Source organism: Zonotrichia albicollis, chromosome Z (genome assembly GCF_047830755.1).
Source record: "Zonotrichia albicollis isolate bZonAlb1 chromosome Z, bZonAlb1.hap1, whole genome shotgun sequence".
Taxonomy (NCBI): domain Eukaryota; kingdom Metazoa; phylum Chordata; class Aves; order Passeriformes; family Passerellidae; genus Zonotrichia; species Zonotrichia albicollis.
Window position 1 is genome coordinate 9,633,517 of NC_133860.1, and position 19,603 is coordinate 9,653,119.

The 19,603-nt window shown below is 43.8% G+C and overlaps 1 protein-coding gene across 3 annotated transcripts in view; it reads right to left on the bottom strand.

The window, feature by feature from the left end:
• SETBP1 (SET binding protein 1) overlaps nucleotides 1-19,603 on the bottom strand; it is a 270,016-nt gene that overhangs the window by 72,565 nt on the left and 177,848 nt on the right. For all 3 annotated transcript variants that reach the window (XM_074532771.1, XM_074532770.1, XM_074532769.1), the window contains one exon: nucleotides 6,245-9,725. In XM_074532771.1, the coding sequence (XP_074388872.1) occupies nucleotides 6,245-9,725 (3,481 nt within the window). The remainder of the gene's footprint in view (nucleotides 1-6,244; nucleotides 9,726-19,603) is intronic.

Sequence of the window (19,603 nt, forward strand, 5' to 3'; positions counted from 1 at the left end):
CCTGTAGCTGTACAGTACTTGTCCCTCATCACGGGACACAGTGGGAGGGAAAAAACTCTACTAAAACTGGGGCTTGGAAAAGTTTTTCAGCTGTTGGAAGCTATGTAGGAGCCTGGGGTGTTTGAGGAAACCCCAGCAGAGGCAGAGCTGGGGAAAGGGAGGGTGATTGATACCCCACACATCCTCAGCCAGTGAAGTTCTTACCTGGCTCTTCTCCCATCCACTGCAAGCACTGCCATGGGTCTAACGCTGCATTCTCTGGGCACTGGTGAGTATCAGAGCTCACTGAGGCACTGTATGGCAGGAAACTGATTTTATCCCCTTCACCCACTCAAACACTGAGGTTAACTGCAATTAGGAGATTTCTTTTCTGCAGTTAAATGAGAAAACTAAGATATGGAAGATGGACGTGAAAATCCTAGAGCATACACCAGTCTGTCTCTGAATTTATGCACTCAGTGCCCTACAAAACTCAGGTCCTGTTGAGTCAGATCTTTGCTATTGAAGAAAGCCAGGTGACTTATTTATGTGGTTTTCTGGATATCTATTCAACTTCATGCATCACCCAAAATTCACTTCTCTCTTGTTTCAGTGTGCAAAGGTTCATCCACAGGTATACATGCAAGACCCAGCCAGAAACAGGCATTCATTTTATGTCTTTGAGCTGGTCAGGTGAGAGAATGTTCATCACACATGCTGTTTACAGAAATACAGAAGCATTAAAGCTGGAGAAGCCTGTAAGATCACCAGGTCCAACCATTCCCCCAGCACTGACAAAGCCCATCACTAAATCACCACTATTGCATGTTTTTAGACACTTCCAGGGATAATGACTCCACCACTTCAGTGGGCAGCCTGTTCCAATCCTTAAAAATATTTTCAGTGAAGAAGTCTTCCATAATATCCAATCTAAACATCCTCTGAAGCAACTTGAGGCCATCTCCCCTTTTCCTATTGTTTGTTACCTGAGAGGAGAACGACCCCCCGGCTGTCCCCTCCTGTCAGGAGCTGTGCAGAGCTACAAGGTCCCCCCCAAACCTCCTTTGCTCCAGGCTCAGCCCCTTCCCAGCTCCCTCAGCCTCTACTCATCAGACTTGTGGTCCTGACACTTCTCCAGGTGTGTTGCCTTTCTCTGGACATGCTCCAGCACCTCAACACCCTTCTTGCCATAAGGGACCCAAAACAGTGGGTCAAACTGCATGGTCCTACTGTTTCCATTCTCACTGAAATAGTGAATTCACTGGAGAATAATGAACCAACATTGTGATTCCAGGCCTATGTAAAATGATAAATTACTTGTGGAAAGTATTATCATATGAAAAATCAGCAAAATTTAATTACTAAGGCAATTGGCTCACACTATTTACCTACATCTCCCATATACATTTAGAACAAATATGCTTATCCACTACATAGATACTGATCCCTTCTCAGTGTAAAACTGTGACTGGTCAGGGCTAAACCTGATTGATTGATAAACTTGATTCCTTCAAGAGTGGAACCAGCACTGCACAAAACAAGTGAGGAAGAAAGATCAAGCTAGAAATTCAGGTCAGAAGAAATTCAACCAAGTAGCACTGCTGGACACTGAGGGGGGAAAGCCTGGGAGGCTTGTAGGTAAGTTAAGCATTAATTTATAAAGCGTGTTTTTCATGCTAGCTATCCAGCATTCAGAGACTGATGATTACTGCTTTCCTAATAGCTGCATATGATTTACTTTATATTCCTGTAAATATACTGTGCGTGGTGTCTGTGCTGTATCTGATAAAACCAATGCACTTCCTGATCTTTGAGCCATGATACCCAACACGTAAGCAAGGCAATCTGTGTTCACATAATCATTGTTTAAAAATAAAAAACAACAAGGAGGCATAAATAGTGTGACAGTAAAGTAGCACAGACCTTGATTAGTCTCACTACCAAGAAAATCAGAAATGTAGCCCTGCATACAGCAGCTCTCAACCTCTGCTTCACCTCCAGCTACATCCTGGCCTGCAGTGATTGTAACTAGGACATAATCTGACAGGTTGTACATGCAAATTGCCATTTTATCCATGCATCTTAAAAGGTTAAATGTGCTTTTCCTCATTATTCCACCTAAGGAAAAAAGCAAGGGACAAACAATCTTGCTTTTTTTTTCTGTGGGATGAGCTGTGGCATTGAGGCTGCTCATCAGCAATGGAAGTCTCTTCTCCAGCATCAGGAAACAGGCAGACACATGACAAGGAGATGTGGAGTTTGCCACAAGGGCCTCTTTAAAACATCTCTACTCTCAGTGTCCCCAGCCCAGCTGCAGCACCAATCTGTGACCTCTCCCTGGCTCCCTCACCTGGGCCTTCAGTAACTCCTGAAAGGCAGATGAAAGGCTCAGCCATGCAGCTGTGCACAGTGCCTCAGGTCACACAGTGCCACAGGGACTCCAAGGCTGCTCTGCAAGTGTGTTGAGGTGTACCTCTGACTGTCGGAGGGAAGGAGCCAACTGAACCAATGCTTGGTGCACACAGCTTGACAGATCAGCCCAGGATGTGCCCAAGTGTCTGTGGCAAGGCAGGATCAGAAACACTTTATGCTGCATTCCTGCCTGTAGGCCAAGCTAATGCCACTGGAATAGTCTTCAGCTAATGAGAAAAGCCCTGTTAAATTGGTTTTGATTAATTAGTCTTTCTAAATGCAGTAGGGTTGTATGGGCACAAGAAATTTAGCAAAAATAATAATTTCAGAAAAAGGCCCCAGAATGCAACAGTAATGAGGAGTGGCTGGGAAGAGTTGTAAGCTTGTTATTATGGAAGGAAGGAGGAACACCAACTTCTCCAGAACAATGTGTGGAAACAGGCCACTGGGAAATTAGCCATATGCATTAACACTGCGCATTTAGCCCAAAATGGTCCCAAAAGATGTACATTGGCTCAAAGCTCACGAGAGCTCCACTAAAGAATGGCCAGTCATAGTCCAGGCTGGTGCAGGACAAGAAATGGACTTTTGTTGTGCCCAACCAAAGTAACTGGTGACACTCCCTTAATGGGTCTGTTCACTTTGGGCACAGATTTCCACATCAGATCACAGAATCATCGAATAGTTTGGTTGGAAGGGACCTTGGATCTATTTCCAAAGCTCCTGGGCTGAGCTGGGACACCTTCCGCTAGCAACAGTACTGAAACTTCAACCAAGTCCATGAACAATTCCAGGAATGGGACATCCATAATTTCTCAGGGAAACCTGTGCCAGGCCACCTCTCTTGAGCCAGCTTCTCCCACAGATAGGAAGGACATCACTTCCCTTTATGGCCTATTTCTTGCTAGATAATAAAATTATACCTAGGCTTAAAGATTGTACAACGGGACTGTTTTCTACCACAAGCAGGACCACTATTTATCACCAAGGACCACCAAACTTCTCAGAAATGGCTAAGCACTGTCACAAGAGAGACAAAAACATAAATTAACAACAACACAATGGTACCTGCAGCTGCGCACCACACTGAAACAAATTACAGTGCCTGAATCACCAAAAAAACCATAAATGGTTCTCTCATCCCTCTCATCACAGATATATCCACTGAGTGTGGGTAGATTTTGCTACATATTTTATCTCCAGAAGAATGCAATGAAGTTGCAAATGGCACCACTGAACACACCAAAATGCCACTGCAGTAGAGATAACACTGAAATTGTGATATAAATCTATTTTCAGCTTTCATCAGAATATTCAGGATGTCTCCTCTTATCTCTGTTATGTATTATTTTTAACTTGTGAAAGATGACAAATACTGAAAGGAAAGAGCAATCAGGCTATGGAAGTTGCCTCCTGGGATGGACATATATGTCCTCATAGGGCTTTTTTTTTCTTTCTTCTTCCTTATATTTGTCTGATTAGTCAATCTCCTCAGGGAAATGCAAGGTGAGTTGGGGGCAGGAAGGTGAAGGTTATCATGGAAGAGAGCAATCCTCCCTCTGTGGGAACTGGTTAAATAGTTATGGCTAGACTCAAGTGCAGACCTCTGCTGGGAATCCCAGTGAAGGTCAAAGGCAGAGAGGAAAAAAGCTGCTCTGAGATCTTGGGCATTCATAAGCAGACAGATGTTTCTAGGCTTTAATGAGCAGTCTTGGCTCCAGGCCTTTCTTGGCAGAGCTGCTTAGTTTTAGTATTTTTCCTTGTAGTGCAAGGTATGGCTCTGGTTATCTGGCTCTGCTTAGCTAACTGCTGATGATTTTTCCATCTAAATAATAGCATGACAATGAAGAAATTGATTAATAATCTGAGAGGTGATGGATTAGGTCATGGGGAATGCTGTGCGGCTGTAAGCATGAAGACCAAAAAATAAATAAAAATACCAATTTCAGTTTAAACAAGAGCTAGTTTAAAAGGTTTAAACTGCAAATCTTATGGCCCTCCCATGACAAGTTCTAGCCCTCCATCTTATACCTTTATTCCCCTTTGTCATGGGAAATAAACTGAAGGAAAATAACATGAAATCGACTTTTTCTTTACTAATTCCATCTTCAAATCAGCCTGGTGGGGATCATGCTCCTACTTTGGAAACTAATTTGAGTTCAACACTGTTGGGAATTTTGACAGTTTGCTATGCCTTAGTGAAATATACTGAAAATTTAGCAGATTTAGCAAACATCTTCTGTTCAAAGAGCAAAAAGGCTACAAATGCAAAGGCTGTTAACAAACTGTGAAAAATGTGAACTTCCATTAAAAAGAAAAAAAAGCAAAAAAAGCTTGTTAAACACTTTGATGGCTTTTAATCCTATGTGCCAGAACCCAGCTTCCTTAATGAAATAGCCACTGCAGCACTTGGTGGAGAATAACTTTGTTCCTTGTCAGGCATGTTGCAACTCTGATGTTCAGAGACTTATTTAAATCTCTTTTCCTATATTTTTGGATGTATCATTTTTTGATGTCACAACTGGTCTAATATAATATGATATCATGAATGGAAATGTTTTCTGGGGGTAATCTGTCATTTCAAACCATTTTTCACTCCTGTATTTCATATTCTGGTCGTGGTGAAGGAATTGGAAATGTTTAGGTGGCTTAAGCATGATAGCATGATCTGTCTTTGGAACTTGATCAGTTACAAGTCAGTAAAAAACTTTGTATCCTGACATTGGCAAGTTGTACAAATTCTCTACTCCTGTGTTCTCAGTTAATTTTCTTTTAATTTTGAAGGCTATCAGCTACTTTTCTTTGAAGCTCTTTTTTTAGCACATCAGAATCTCATCCACCACTGGTTGGTTCAGAAAAGCTCACCCCTTTCCAGAGCTAAGTGTGAAATCTGCTTTGTGATAAATATCTGATGGTGTGGAAGCACTGGGCTTGCTCCCAAGCTAAATTCATTTGTAATGCACCAAAACACCTGCCTCTGTGTCATCACAAAAGCAGCTCCCTATTGTAAAATACAATTCACTCTCTCAGGCAAGATTCAGATTCCCTTTTTCCCCACTCTGCAGGAGAGGAACAGATGTCCTTAGCAGCTGAAAGGAGCTTCCTCCCTCTTCATCCACCCAGCTTATATTTCCAAGTCATGAGACCTAAAACTCTTCAGAGTCCATTGGAGAGGGTTTGTTTCCATGACACCAGTCCCTTCCCACAGCCCTCAATGCTCAGGATATTTATTTTACATGACACCTGTGGACTGGAAGTGACAGATTTACATTAGGACTGTACTCAGGACCTCTAACTATTCAGCCCAGCCATCACTATGGTGGATGCCTCTGGACCAGCAGTAGAACACATTAATGGGACACAAACACAGCTTCACACCTTCCCACCTGTCTGGTCCACCCCATCAACAAATGGGTTTTGGTCACTTTAAGGGCCAGAGCAGAGACTCTGCTCTTTTCCCAAATGCTGGACAGTGACTTTGATCTTGTGATGTTAGACACTGATTAGAGGGATGACCACCTTGCAAACAGGAATTACAATTGCTGCTGTTGCAGAATGCAATGGTAAGATTTTAGGAAGAAGTGCAACAAGAGAGATAAGTCAAGGCAGGACAAGTATCTATAAAAGTGCTGTGTAACAACTCAAAGACTTGTAAAACTTTGGGCTTAAGATGTGTCCAACTTTCTTGTTGATCTCCCCTAAGTTTGAATGAAGAATGACAGTCAGTTACAAAAGACAGAAAAGTCATTATCTTATAAATGCATTTGCTGTAAATGGTGAGTCCCTCTTTGTTCAGCATTGAAATTCAAGTGCAGCAAATAGTCAAAGTAAAATAGAATAAAACAAAGCTTACCTGAAGAGGCTGAAGAATCAAAAGTACTTCTGTCCTTCCTATTTGTCTTGAAGGGCTGAATGTCCTTTTCCCTGTAAGTTCCAAAGCCTTCAAAGCTTCTTCTTTTATTCCCACTTGCATCATTGTCCCGCTTCTCACTTGAGGAATTTATTTCACCAAACATGTCCAGGGACTCTGACCTTCCATTACTCTCAGTATTACCAGAGTATCTCTTTGTGCAAGAGTCAATGGGATCACTGCTTGAGTCGCTTTTATCTTTATTCTGTGACCACTGCTGGGCATCAGAAAGTGATAGCGTAGACAGCGTATCCACTTCAAAGTTACTCTTTGAGCCTTTGTGCCCGGTTTCACAATGCTGGTGCTTCTGCTTCTCCTTGTGCTTGCTCTTCTCGTTGAGCAAGGACAGGTCTTTGTCTGAGCCACTCAGCCTCTCGTTGATGGCGTGGCTGGAGAAGCCAGTGGACTTGCTAGCAAAGAGACCGCTCAGATCCTCGTGAGTCCCCAGTATCCGCTCGTCCTTATGCTTGTGCTTGTGTTTGTGTTTCCTCTTGTGAAGTCGGCCACTTGAAAGACTTGTTCCTCCAACCTTCGGAGGGGCCAGGGAGGACTGCATGTCTCCAAGGCCCATTCCCACAGGGGTTTGCAGGTGCACTCCGTGTTTTGCTTTGTGTTTGGCAGTGGTGGACATCTTCATGTGAGAGCTTGCATGGAATTGGGGTGGGGGCACGGTAGGTCTCATAAATGGGGAAGCCGCTCCAAGCGTGTGAGACAGGTACAAAGGAGCTGGGTACTGACCGTAGTAACCAAGATTCATCATAGGCATTGATGTGTAAGGCATTCCATAGGGTGCATAGTAACTCCCACTGGGAATAGGGTAACCGAACCCTTGTAAAAAAGGCACCTTTGTCATGGTGTCATTGGTTTTGGCAGGTCTACCACGCTTCTTCTTAGACTTCATATCAGAGGTCCTGCGAAGATAGAGCAATGGGTCATACTGGATATATGGCACAGGGTAGTAGTGATCAAAATTAATCCTGAAGATGCTGGGATATGGATTTTCATGATAAAATGTATAACTTCTATGGGAAATCCTGAACACTTGAAACTTATTGATGAGTTCCTCAAGGTCTGCCAGAAACTGGAGGTCATCTCTGTTCTGCAGGCTTTTCCTTTTCCTCTTGTGCTTTGGCTTTTTAATACTTTCATGAGAGAGAAAGTTATCCACAATGAGATGCTTCTGCCGGTGACCATGCCTGTTCTTTGTGCTGGTGTCAGATGGGATAGCCTCTGGATTGTCCAGGGTGCAGAAATCAAAAGAGTATCTCCGGCGGGATTCTGAGCTTTTCTCGGCTTGGTCAGAGGTACTGTTGTTGTCTGTACCTATCCCACTGTCGCTCGGGATGGTCTCCTCGCTGTGAGACTCGCTCACTGGCGACAGCGTGACTTCTTTCAGAGAACCTATTTCACAGAGGTGAGAAGGAGAATTAGCCATTAGCCTGGGTGGAGACAGCTTCCAAGTTCCACTGTGCATTCCTTTCTGGGTTTTTGTAGGAAGAGCACTGATAGGTTGAAGATTTGGCATAGTTTTTAACTCTGAAAAATTAGTTTCAGTGCTTGCAGGGCTGAGGTTGCCGTTGATCCCCACTAATTGTGTTGAAAGCGGATGAATAGCTGCTGGTGACGATGCCACAAGTGACTGCAGGTTGGAAGGCACTGCTGGGTTTTCTGGCTGGCTGGAAACAGGCCTTGAGTGCTTGATGGCTGTCTTAGGTTCTTCTGGCTGAGCCTGCAGCTCTGCCCTTGGCTTTCTGCCCCGTTTTTTACCAATGTAGATAGTCCCCCTCTTGCTGACATTGATCTGCTTCCCTAGCCTGGCATCAATGGTGGTCGGCCCAGCACTAGATGGTGGCTGGACTTTTGCTTTCAGAGCTATGCTGCTGGAGCAGGAGGACAAGATCTGATTGAGAATATTCTTCCTCTTGAGGGTTTTCATTTTATTAATGGTCTTGATGGTCTTCTTATCCAAGACCCCAAGTTTCCCGACTTTTTTGTGAAATTTGAGTTCACTGATGGATTTGTCCTCTCCTGGAACCATCTGGGCAAACTTAGCCAGATTCCTTCTCCTCTTCCTTTTCTTTGTTCCTGGAAATTCACGATTGATTGGGCTCACTGGGCTGGTGGAGGTCCCCTCGTGGATGGTTTCAACAGTGAGCAAAGGCTGTTTCTTTGGTCGTCCTCTTTTTTTCTTGACAGGTGTGATCACAGTAAGACTGTCTGTGTTGGTGTACAGAGGGCTGGATGGTGTGATGGGATAGGCTGAAGGAGGCTCCACCATCAGCTTCTCAGACGTCGTCAGGGAGGTCTCCCGAATAATAGGTTTAGGTTTGCTGCAGGTCCACCGACGCTTAGCTGCATGTTTGGGGTGCTGGATGTCCGGTAACTTGCCAGCTGTGGAAAGATTGGTGGGGAGGAGAGTGGATGTGACAGGTAAAGGTTTTCTGGGTCGGGCAGCACTGTTGGGGGACGCTTTGTCTGTGAACACACCGCTGTCAATTGCTACTAAGGGGGACTCATTTTCAATCACTTTCCCTGGCTTTGTGGCTCGAAGGTCTTTTTTACTCCCCTCTGGTTGAGAGCTGGTCCTGTTTGCCATTTCACTGCTCAAAGCAAGCACGGAAGGCAGGCTTTTCTCCTGGATAGTTTTCTCTATGGAGGATTTAATGGATTGCCTCTTTTTCCTTTTGTGGCCAGACGCATCTGTTGTCGGAGACTTTATTGGGATAGTAATTCGTACATGATTGGTGTCACTTTCACAAGTGACGGCAGAAACGGGATTCTGCTTTGAGGGTGACATATCCAACATGCTGTCCATCGTGTAAGACTCCTTTTTCCCTTCCATGCTGTCATGGGATTTGCTGTCAAACGCTTTCTGAGCACTCTTTACCCACTCCATATCTGTGGTTTGCATGGTTTGGCTCATCAAGTCCTTCTTGCTGGACTTCTTTTTCGCACTTCCAGCGGGCTGATCGGGGGCCTCCAGCTGCACAGCTCCCTCTTGGTCTCCAAGAGGCAAAAGCCCATTGCACTCGGAGGCACTGCTGGGCTGGGTGGCCGTGCTGATGCTGTTGGGTGATGGGACTGTGCTGCAAATTGCCAGCTCCTTACTACTGACTGACAGCTGCCCCCACGAGCTGCTGCTGCTGCTGCTGCTGCTGCAGGACTTCTTGGCCTGGGATTTGCTGTAGGAAACTCCTGGCTCCAGAGCAGAGACCTTGGTGGCACTAATTGCTTCTCTGCTGGCCTCTGTGTTGATGAAGCAGCTCTGAGAAGCGGGTCCAGTGTCGGAGCTCGCTGACCAGTCAAGGTGGTGCTGGTTGCTACTTTTCTGCTGGTGTTTTGATTTTAAGGTGTCACTGGTGAAGTCTTGTTGGAGGCCCGGATCATAGTGCAGAGCAGAATGTTTTTGTGGCCTGTCATAAACCTGGAAGGGAGCAGAAAATAAACAGGAAAAAATAAAATTAGTTTAGCAGCCCATTCATAACCACTGGTTGCAGCTCTTTATTTATGCAGTGAATAACAACAATGACTTTGTAAGAGTTAGAAACCTTTATAAAATCTTCCTATACTTGAGCCAAATTTGCATTTAGATTTCATGCACAGTAAACAAGTTTTGTTTGGTTTCCCTACTCTAAAAACAGTGGAACTATTTCTATAAATGCAAAATTACTAAGGGAACATAGTCTATTGATTTTTAATTTAAAACACAAGTGAAATATCCCCTTTCAATGGATGAATGGTGCAACTCAACCTCCTGGTGAGAATGCCTTTTTCCTGAAAAATAATCACTCACAGAACTTGAGGCTCAACAGCAGCAATTAAACTCATTATTGTAAACAAGAAAACTGCAAAATTATCTTGGAAGTTGTAACAAACAAGAGGAAAACCCATGGGTCCACTTCCCTGAGAAGACAGATTCTGCAAAGATTTAGTTGAATTTCCACATGGAAGCCATCCCTGCATACTTAGTGCTTAAAATCATATGCATAGCGTCAAGTGTGTGAGGCGCACTTGGCAGGTTCAAGATTTGCATTACTCCCTTTCCATTTTGAAACTCTGCTGTTTGCAATGTTGGTGAGAGATATTTTCAACATGATTTCTACTCTGACAGGAGCTCTTCAAGCCACAGAGGTTACAGCAAGGGCAGAATTATGCTGAAGACTCTTACAGAGCAAAAGAAACTCTACTGTTTTTCTCTTGGTGGGCCTCCAGCTAAAAAAAAAAGAAAATTGTTTACTTCAGCTGTAACTTTTTCCTTTTAAAGAAAAAGTATCTATCTATTTGTTTTTTACTTTCTTTGGTTGATCTGTTTTGGGGTTTTTTCTTGACTTTGCAGCTTTATTTTGTAAAACTTTGGGTCAGACCATACAACTGCTTTTGCACAAACTACTGACACTGTTGGGAATGTCAAATAAATGTTGAGACTGAAAATAAAAACAAAACCAAGGAAAGAAAAGTAGATAATAAATACAGTGTGTCTTGTGTTCCTACAAACACCCTGTTACAATTAAGCTTCTCTCAGTTGCCCATTAGATCCCCCTTTGGGGTGTTTGCAACACAAATTTTGGGGCAAGCAGGCAAAAGGGAATAAAAGGCCTCTGAGCTGGGAAAATTAGGCATCCCTAGTTCTGAGCAACTTCAGAGAAGTTTGAAAAGACAGCCCCAAGCCCCTGGCACATTATTTAGTGGCCACTAAACATGCACATTATTGACAAATTGATGTTGAGCTATCTTTCATGCCCATATAAATATAGACATGAGGCTTTTCTGGAATAGGCAATAATGATGAAGTTGTTCTGGTCCATTGTCTGAGCAGCAATCAGGGAGTCTTAAATCCTGTGGATAGTTCAGCTGTCACACACATGGACCAGCCATGCTCAGGGAAAACAGAGATTTCCAGGAATTGTGGAGTGAGAGAACGAAAGCATGCAGCTGTGGTGGAGCTGCAGATGTCGTGGGTGAGCGACACCCGGTTTCCTCAGCCTGAGAAAAGAGCTGAAAGCATAAACAGCCCTTGGGGAATGAATCCTTCTCCTCCTCTTCCTCACAGTGGCCTCCCACACATGAGCCCTGCAGCACACAGAGGACACAACCCACACTGATGCCCTCCTTCAGAAAAGGGAGCCCATCCACTTCCATATCTTGAGATGGGTCCAGGGTGGGGAAACCAGCAGCACCAGCACTGGAGTTTTACAGCTTGTTTTATTTTAATTATTTTAAACTGATCCCAGAGCTCCTGAGACCCATTTTGCTTGGGCCACTTGGGCTTCTCCCACTAGTCCTGGCACAAGGAGGTGGGCAGGCCATGCCCTGGTGATGTCCCAGGGGGATATGGCTGTGCTTCACTCCAGCCTCACATAAAACTTCATCTCCCCAAGGTACCACAACTTGTGATGGAAAGAAGCCCTGGAAATGCTGGGCTGAGGCCCCTCCTGGGCCCCAGCACCCACACGGAGGCAGGGCCAGGCTGTTCCTGAACAGAGCCCTGCAGCCAAGTCAGCTTCTTACACCCACGTTACTTCCAAGTGCTGAGCCGTGAAACTAAATGACCTGAAAGATTTCATTTGGAAGAGAAAAAAAAGAAGAGATAAAAATAAGAAGGAAGGTTACAGCAGGGAACAAAAAAAACCATTGCACTCTGGCAACATCCTATTCCCTCCATATCTATCACAGACATGGAGATCCATGGCCTAGAAGGAGCAATAATCTCTGATCTGTATTTTAAGGCAGTTAATAAGGGCTCAGAATGGAGAGACCAGCTATAGATCAGTGATGAATGTTGATATATGGGCTTGGCTCCTCCAGCCCCATTTCTTTGGCCTGTACATTACACAGTGATGATGCAACTCCCAGCACACCCCCAATGATTGCCCTGTCATTGCTCCAGCAGCACAGGCCACCATCACATCGATCTTAAAATTCATGAGGAAGATATGCCTATGTCATCAAAGGTGCCAGCTCTGGAGGCATTTAATCACGCAGATAAGCACTCCAATTTCAACAGGCCTTCAAAAAATGACCGGTCTGCAGGATCAGGGGACTCCATTTCCTAAGCAAGATGTCAGAACTATATATCTGCCCAAGCACATCACAGTCTGCTGGGTTTCCTCATGAAACTTCTTCCAGCGAAACGTTTATTGGCTCTGCCTTGCCAGACACATCCACACCACCCAAAAATAATTCCTCTGCAGCACAGTGACTAGAGACAGTTTTGCTGCAGCAGGTGGGGTTTCAGGGGCTGAAATGGATATGTGGGGACTGTTTACCTAAAAGCACTACTAAATCAGTTGAAAGTAATGTGGTCAAGTGTATTTTATTCCCCATATATCCATCTGGGTTGCTGTTTGATCCTGTTGGTCCTAATGCTTAGGCCTCAATTCTCCCTGCTGTGTGAGCACCATCTCAAAAAGCCAACAAGGCCTAGCTCAGCCAAGCCAAGACTCTGCTAAGATGACAGAGATGTCAGACCTGTCAGGATGGTAAGGGAATCTTAAGAAACTGATATCTTGATACCTTTCACCCAAATTCTTTACTTTATTTGTCAGTAAGTATGTAATATACTCCAGCTCCATGGGGCTTGTTGGCTCAAACAGAGTTCCTGTGGCAGCCAGCCGAGAACAGCATCAAGAATAGGGGGCTTTTTTTCATGAAAACAGAAGGATTTATCTTTATTTACTTTTTCGTTTATGAGACCCTAAAAATGCTTCAAACTTCAGTGCTGGCCTCTGCTTATCATTTGCCCTTTCATTAAATGGGATTTTCTTCCACAGCCAACTTTTCTGCACTGAGAGTCTGCTCCTTCTTCTTCTGGGGAAGGAGAAGTGTAAATTAACTAATGTAATTTTACTACAACTCAGCATACTTGGTCAATATTTCCCTTCATATACAACTTTCCTTTAAAGAAAACAAAATACAACAAAAAGAAGATGATAGCTTTTGTAACTGCAGAAAGGCTTGAGCAACCTGATCCAGCACATGTCTAAACCTTAGACTATAAGAATAAGACTACAATCCTCTTATTAGTAGAATCAGATTAGCATCCTCTTATTAGTGGAATAAGATTTGAATGACAAACTGGTGAGTTTCAGGCCTCAGCTTGGGCAGTGGTGGGCAGACCTGAGAGCAGGACAGATCCCATTCACTGGTGATCACTGTCCACAGAGAAGAGGTTTTATGCTGTGTTTTATTCTGTCCCTCCAGTCCTGTGCAGCCCTGCACTTGCAGATGTGATTAGTCCCCAAAACAGTTTTATTCTGGTATGCAGCCCTTGCAGCTGAGGAGATGATGCTGAACCAGTCCCAGGAGGGGCAGCACCCTGCTCTGCAGGGAGTACCCAGCAGCAGAATCCATCCCCCAGGGACTCTTTGAGGATGCTTCAGTCTGCACACTCATTCTCACATGCTGCTTCCAATCCAAATGCAAAGACTGGGGGCAGATGACAACAACAAAATCAATGGTCGGTAATATAACAATAATGATTATAAAAAAAATCCAAATTAAAAAAAATAAGATAAAAAATTATGATAAAATATACACTTAGAAAACCCAACACCTGAAAAAAAGAATCTGTATGCTTAAAGGGATGTTTCCCTCCTACTCCAAATGCACCTTTTTTAGGAGGTAACACACATAAGGCTTGTCAAGAATCTGGCTTGCAAATCAAAGTTAATACTACAACGCCCCCTCTTTAAATCATTCGCAGATCCATCTGTGTAATGGCTCCTCAAGTGTAATTCCCTATTAAGAGGCTTTATCTGGAGAGATAAGCAGCTGGTTCCCATGTCACTAATTGCTGTCTGCTGTGATTTTAAAACATCTGCACCATTGTGCTCTTCATTTTCATATTCTAATCACCCTGAAACTTGAAAAAGGTACATCATTGATTGTTTCTGTGGGTTAATTAGTACACAGTCTCCTTGTAGAGACAATTTAAAGGCAGTCAGAACCTCAATCAGCAAGTTTGTTTTAAAAATTAATAACATCAGGAGCGTCTGTGGGGATTGGCATCCACAGTGACACATCAGTGTGCTCTGAGGACATGCCATCCTTTGTTATATTCTTCACAGGGATGGAAACAAAATTGAAAAAAAAAAAAAAAAAGAAAAAAGAAAAGAAGAGGAGGAAAGTCTTCCCTAAAAGCATTATGTCAGTTACAACAGGCTATTGGTGAGTCCTTTCTTTTATCTCAGGGCCACCCCTGCCTCACCAGCAAGAGCAAATCTGAACAAATCAAAACATCACATAAAACCTCTGTGTGGTCTAGCAACTTGCAAGCATTTTTTGGTGTCGATTTTGCCACCTAGTAGCTGGCATCTCGTCGGAAATCCATGGGGTGAACCTGTGATCTACGGGGGCACTTGCTCTGCTTTGCCTCCTGAGCTGGAAAGGCGCTGGATCCCCTGGTGCTGTCTCCTAACCAGGCAGAGGAGGGTTTTACCTCAGGCACAGCAGTTTGCTGTGGCACAGATGCTTCATGCAGACTGGACCTTCCTCGTACTCAGCCAGCTCAGAGGGAAGGCAGGCCTGAATTCAGAGCTGCTTTACTTGGGTTTATACCCAAAAGTACTCCAGACAATCCTGGTAACAGAGCTTTGGAGTCTAGCAAACTGTCAGCCTGAGATGTTCCAGGCTGAATGAATAAATCTGCAGGCTCTGACTGAAAATGTAGTTGGCATTCTGAAAAATCATTCTCTGTTCTTGTCCTGAGTTCCTAAAAACTGGAGAAGTTCCAAATTATTTGTTCCCCTTGAAAAAGCTTTCTCTTTAGCTTCTGCTTCCTAGACATGCATGAACACATGTTGCTAGAGAAGAAAAAACCCTTTGAAAGAAAGAAAAAACTGAGATTTCTAGCTCCAACACATGAATAAATAATCCTGGCTCAGCTCATACTTTTGCTCAAAATTGAGCATTTCCCCTTGTGTCCCAATGGGACAGCTGTAAACTGCTCACTTGCAGGCTCTAATCAGAGCTACAGGTTGGAGATATTTCATGTCTTTTGGTGAGTGCACTGAGCTTTCCCAGGGCAGAATTACTCTGTAAATAAAAGATGCCAAGTGGAGGAGACAGAAGGCTCAGGCAAATATAACTCTGGCCTGATGACTTACAGGTTGAGCAGTCATGGACATGAGGTGTCAGGAACCTGTGATCAAGTCAAGTCAGCTCATAACTGCAAGTCTCTGAAATGGTCTTGGGAAATTCTTCAGGTCCTCAGTGACTCCAGCCACGGATGCGGGATATAAACCAGAAAAGGACACTTTCTGAAACCACAAACAGTGGAGTCTGCTGAGGAACTCCACTGAATCTAGTTCAAAACTGATGTACGGGCTTTAATTAAAAGTGATATACCTATAGAAAACATATCAGCAACAGTAACAAAAAATTAATTGCCATTTTTTCCAAAATAGGGCATTTTCCAGATTACAGTCCTAAATTTATCACTCCCAGAGTTTACTCCTTCTACAGCTCCCAGGTTTCAAAGAGCACAAAGCCCAAACAACCATCGCACTCAGGAGTGTGGATTACAGAATCAGAGAACGGTTTGGGTTAGAAGGGACCTTACAGATAATCTAGTTCCAACCCCTGAACATTCATTTGACGTACAAAGAGAGGCAGGAATTAATGCAAAAATGCCCATGAGAGCACAACACAGCATGAGGTGGGAGTGGGTTAATTAAAAGCCAAGCAGCAACTCTTTGTGTCCATTCACCAAACAAAACATCCCAGACCGTGGAGTGTGTTTGTGTGATTGTGTCAATACAGAGAAGCTGAAGTTCAGGCTTTGGCATCATGATTGCTTTGAGAATACCTTGTCTAAAGCACTTATCCAAGGAAGAGACAAATCAATGCAGAGATTACTGAATAGTACAAAGATGCTCACATGGTTGTGAATTGTAATTTTTCATGCATTCCTGGTAAAGCGTCTTGATTTTCTAAGTAATTCAGAAATTCCAAAGTTATTCCAAATTCATTTTGCTACCAGCTTTAAACTGAATAATTTGCACACTGTTTCAATCTTCTGCTGCTTTGCCGACACTTCTATTTTCCACATGGAGGGATTGAGGATTTTATTTTGTCAAATTGCAGCAACGTGTTGAATTTATAAAGGTAGGATTTGGCGCTGCAGGCTGATCTGCTCCTTACTGGTGGAATAGACCCATCTCTGCACATATTTTCTCTGTCAAATGTTTAAACAAACCTGTGCTTTTCAGAGCTTTGTATTAAGCATCGAGTCTGGGAAAACTCTAAACAATGGGATTTTTCTGTCATCTCCAACAAAGAACCCATCATCGCCGACACAACAATGCAGTTTAAATATCGTGTTTAACCATAACACTGTTTGCCACCTCGGTTTAGGCAGCTGGGAGAGAACAACTGGGCACCAGCTAAGGTGGATACAACAGGACTCATACAATTTTCCCCATTCAGCTGCTGAGATCACCCTGGTTTGTCCTTGTTTGGCCTCAAGCCAGTGCAAGGATTTTTAGGCAAGTGTTTCAGACATCACATCCACAAAGCCAGGGCTTGCAGAGCAAGGCACCTTTGCTGAGCTGAGTGCTTTCGTTTGTTCAAAACCCTTGCAAATGAACTTAACTGCCAGCAGGAGTGATATTAAGGCTTTATTATTCATATATAAAACATACTTCCATCCCTTCAGGAATGGTTAATTCTGTGGAGTTCAGCCTGCTCTCACCAGTGTGTCGCTATGATGTCGCTTGTCCAAGTTTCTACCTCATCTTGCTCTTCCACTTTGTAATTTCAAGCTGTAGAGGACAATGCACATGTGTACTGTGGCTCAACCAAAATAAAACAGCAGAAGGATCCCAGGACAGACTGGGACCTGCAGAAATGGGAGCAGAAAGGGGTACTAATCTCTGAAAGACTTGTGATGTTTTCTAGGATGTTAATCCCAGAATCCCAAAATGGCAGAATAGGGTGAGTTGGAAGGGACCCACAAGGATCATTGAGTCCTGCACAGGACACCCCAACAATCCGTCCCTGTGCCTGGGAGCATTGTAGAAACTCTTGTTGAGGTCTGTCAGGTTTGGTGCTGTGACCACTCCCTGGGGAGCTGTTCCAGTTCCCAACCACTTCTGGGTGAAGAGCCTTTCCTGATGTCCAGCCTAAACCTCCCCTGACTCAGCCTCTGGTCCTGTCAGTGGTCACCACAGAGCAGAAATCAGATCCTGCCCCTCCTCTTCCCTTCATGAGGAAGCTGTAACTGCACTGGGGTCTGACCTGTGTCTCCTCCAGCCAAACAGACCAAGTGACCTCAGCTGATCCCCATGTGGCTTCCCCTCAAGGTCCTTCACCATCTCAGTTGCCCTCAGCATGTCTGAGATTGCTAAACTGGAAATAAGGATGTGAACAGCTGTGCACTTTAAATTTCTGCTGTAATTTTTAAAAGCCTGCAGTTCTTAATTTGCATTGAAAGGTTTCTTTTATCCTTCATTTAATATAGGAATTTCAGCATTACCTTGAATACTCTTTTTTTTTTTTTTTTTCTGAGGGATGGGAGAAATATAAATGGCTTTTCCATTGAGGCCAGTGATTCTTTCCACTAGAGTTAAATAATTTGATTATAAATTGAGTCCTTAAATGTCAAGGAGATGCTGAATTCACCTGAAAACAGGCATTTGGGGAAGCTCATAAAAGCTGTGAGCTGCAGTCAGTTAGCTCATCATTCTTTTAGCATGCACTTCATTTAGCAGTTACTGACCACCAGATTAATTCTTCCAAAGCATCCTGATTGCAGCTAAGGTCTAGCATGAAGCACTAAATGTGCAACAGCATTGGCAAAAAGTCTAGAAATCTGCCAGAACATCTATCAGGAACAGCTGGGTTATAAACCCTTTGAAAATTTGCAGGACAGGTCAAATACTCAGCGTCTCCTGACTTCCCTGAATGAAGATCTGAGTCCTGTTCCATGAATTCAGTGAGAGCATCACTTGTGCCTTCAGCAAATTCACTGTGAAAAGATGAACTCCACTGACCTGAACCAAAACGTGGGAGGTTCCTTCCCTTTGCAAAGTCTGCCTAGGGAGGTCATACGTGGTGAATTTCTGGCTCTGTTGGGCACACACCAAAGAGCCACTGCGCTTTCTGCAGAGCCAGTGGGTGCTGTGGGGTGTACACATCTAGAAGGAGAATGTGCTCTGGACACTCCCAAAAACCTGGTCTCAGATCAGACTGCAAAGTGGGATTCTGCTTTGTTTTTACCAGTAAAATCCTGCCTTTCTGACAGAAGGGAATAGGAACACTCTCATCTTCCCTTGCAGGGTTATAACAGTCCAAGCAGACATGAAGTGGAACCTATTCCATTTGCAAAAGGCACAGGATGAGTGAGGCTTCAGGAGATTTGTGCTCCAGTTTCCCCATAACATGTGACTATTTTTCATCATTGTTGCCTCATAAAATGTGGTCCCTCTCCCCTTTTCCCTAGAAACCCAGGAAGTGATGGCTGGGGAAATTTACTTGCACACCTTGAAGAGGCCAAAGCAGGGCAGACATCTCTGTTTCTGGACTAGAGATGATGCCCTTGTGACAGCTGTTGAAGATTTTTTTTTTTTCAATCAGGGGATTTTAAATCCATAGGAACTTCAAGGAATGATGGAAGACAGGTTTGGAGAAGGATGCTCACTGGGACTCCTGGGGCATGGACATGTGGGAATAAAAATGCTCAGCTGCAAGTCCTCTTTGAAGACCATAAAAGGGGTGATTTTGGGCAGCCGCAAAATCACAAGCTGCCCTGACTAAATCTGACTGCTCTCCTATAAGAACCAATTTTACCATCCTCTGGATCTGGCTCCCTGCAGATAACTCTGCCATACAGATGTTTTTGCAGGTTCCTCACCACACCTGTGGCCAAGTCTTTCCCAGTAGGGGGAAATTTAACCAGGCTTGTAATAATGTACTGGAGCAACAAAAACAAAATGGTGACATAAATAGTCTCTCTGGTGGTGCTAGGGGATGGTGATAGGTACTGCATTTTTGGGACATTGCTGTGCTTTTCCTGAATGGCACCTATCTCTGCTTTGATGTTCATCGCTCATCTCTCCTTCCTCCCCTCCCTCCCCAACTATGACAAAATCACCTTTACTAATAAACCTCCAGTTCAAATAGCAGGTTTTATTTAGTGTGCTATAAAAACAGTCATTTCTCAGATCATAAAAAGGGCTCAACTGGACTGCATCATTTTGCTGAAGTGAGTTTTCTGGTGGAGTGATTCTCTCTTCTAAATGCCACAATCCCCCACTACCAGTATTTATGTACCAAAATAAAATGCAATTTTCTGTACTTTATTAA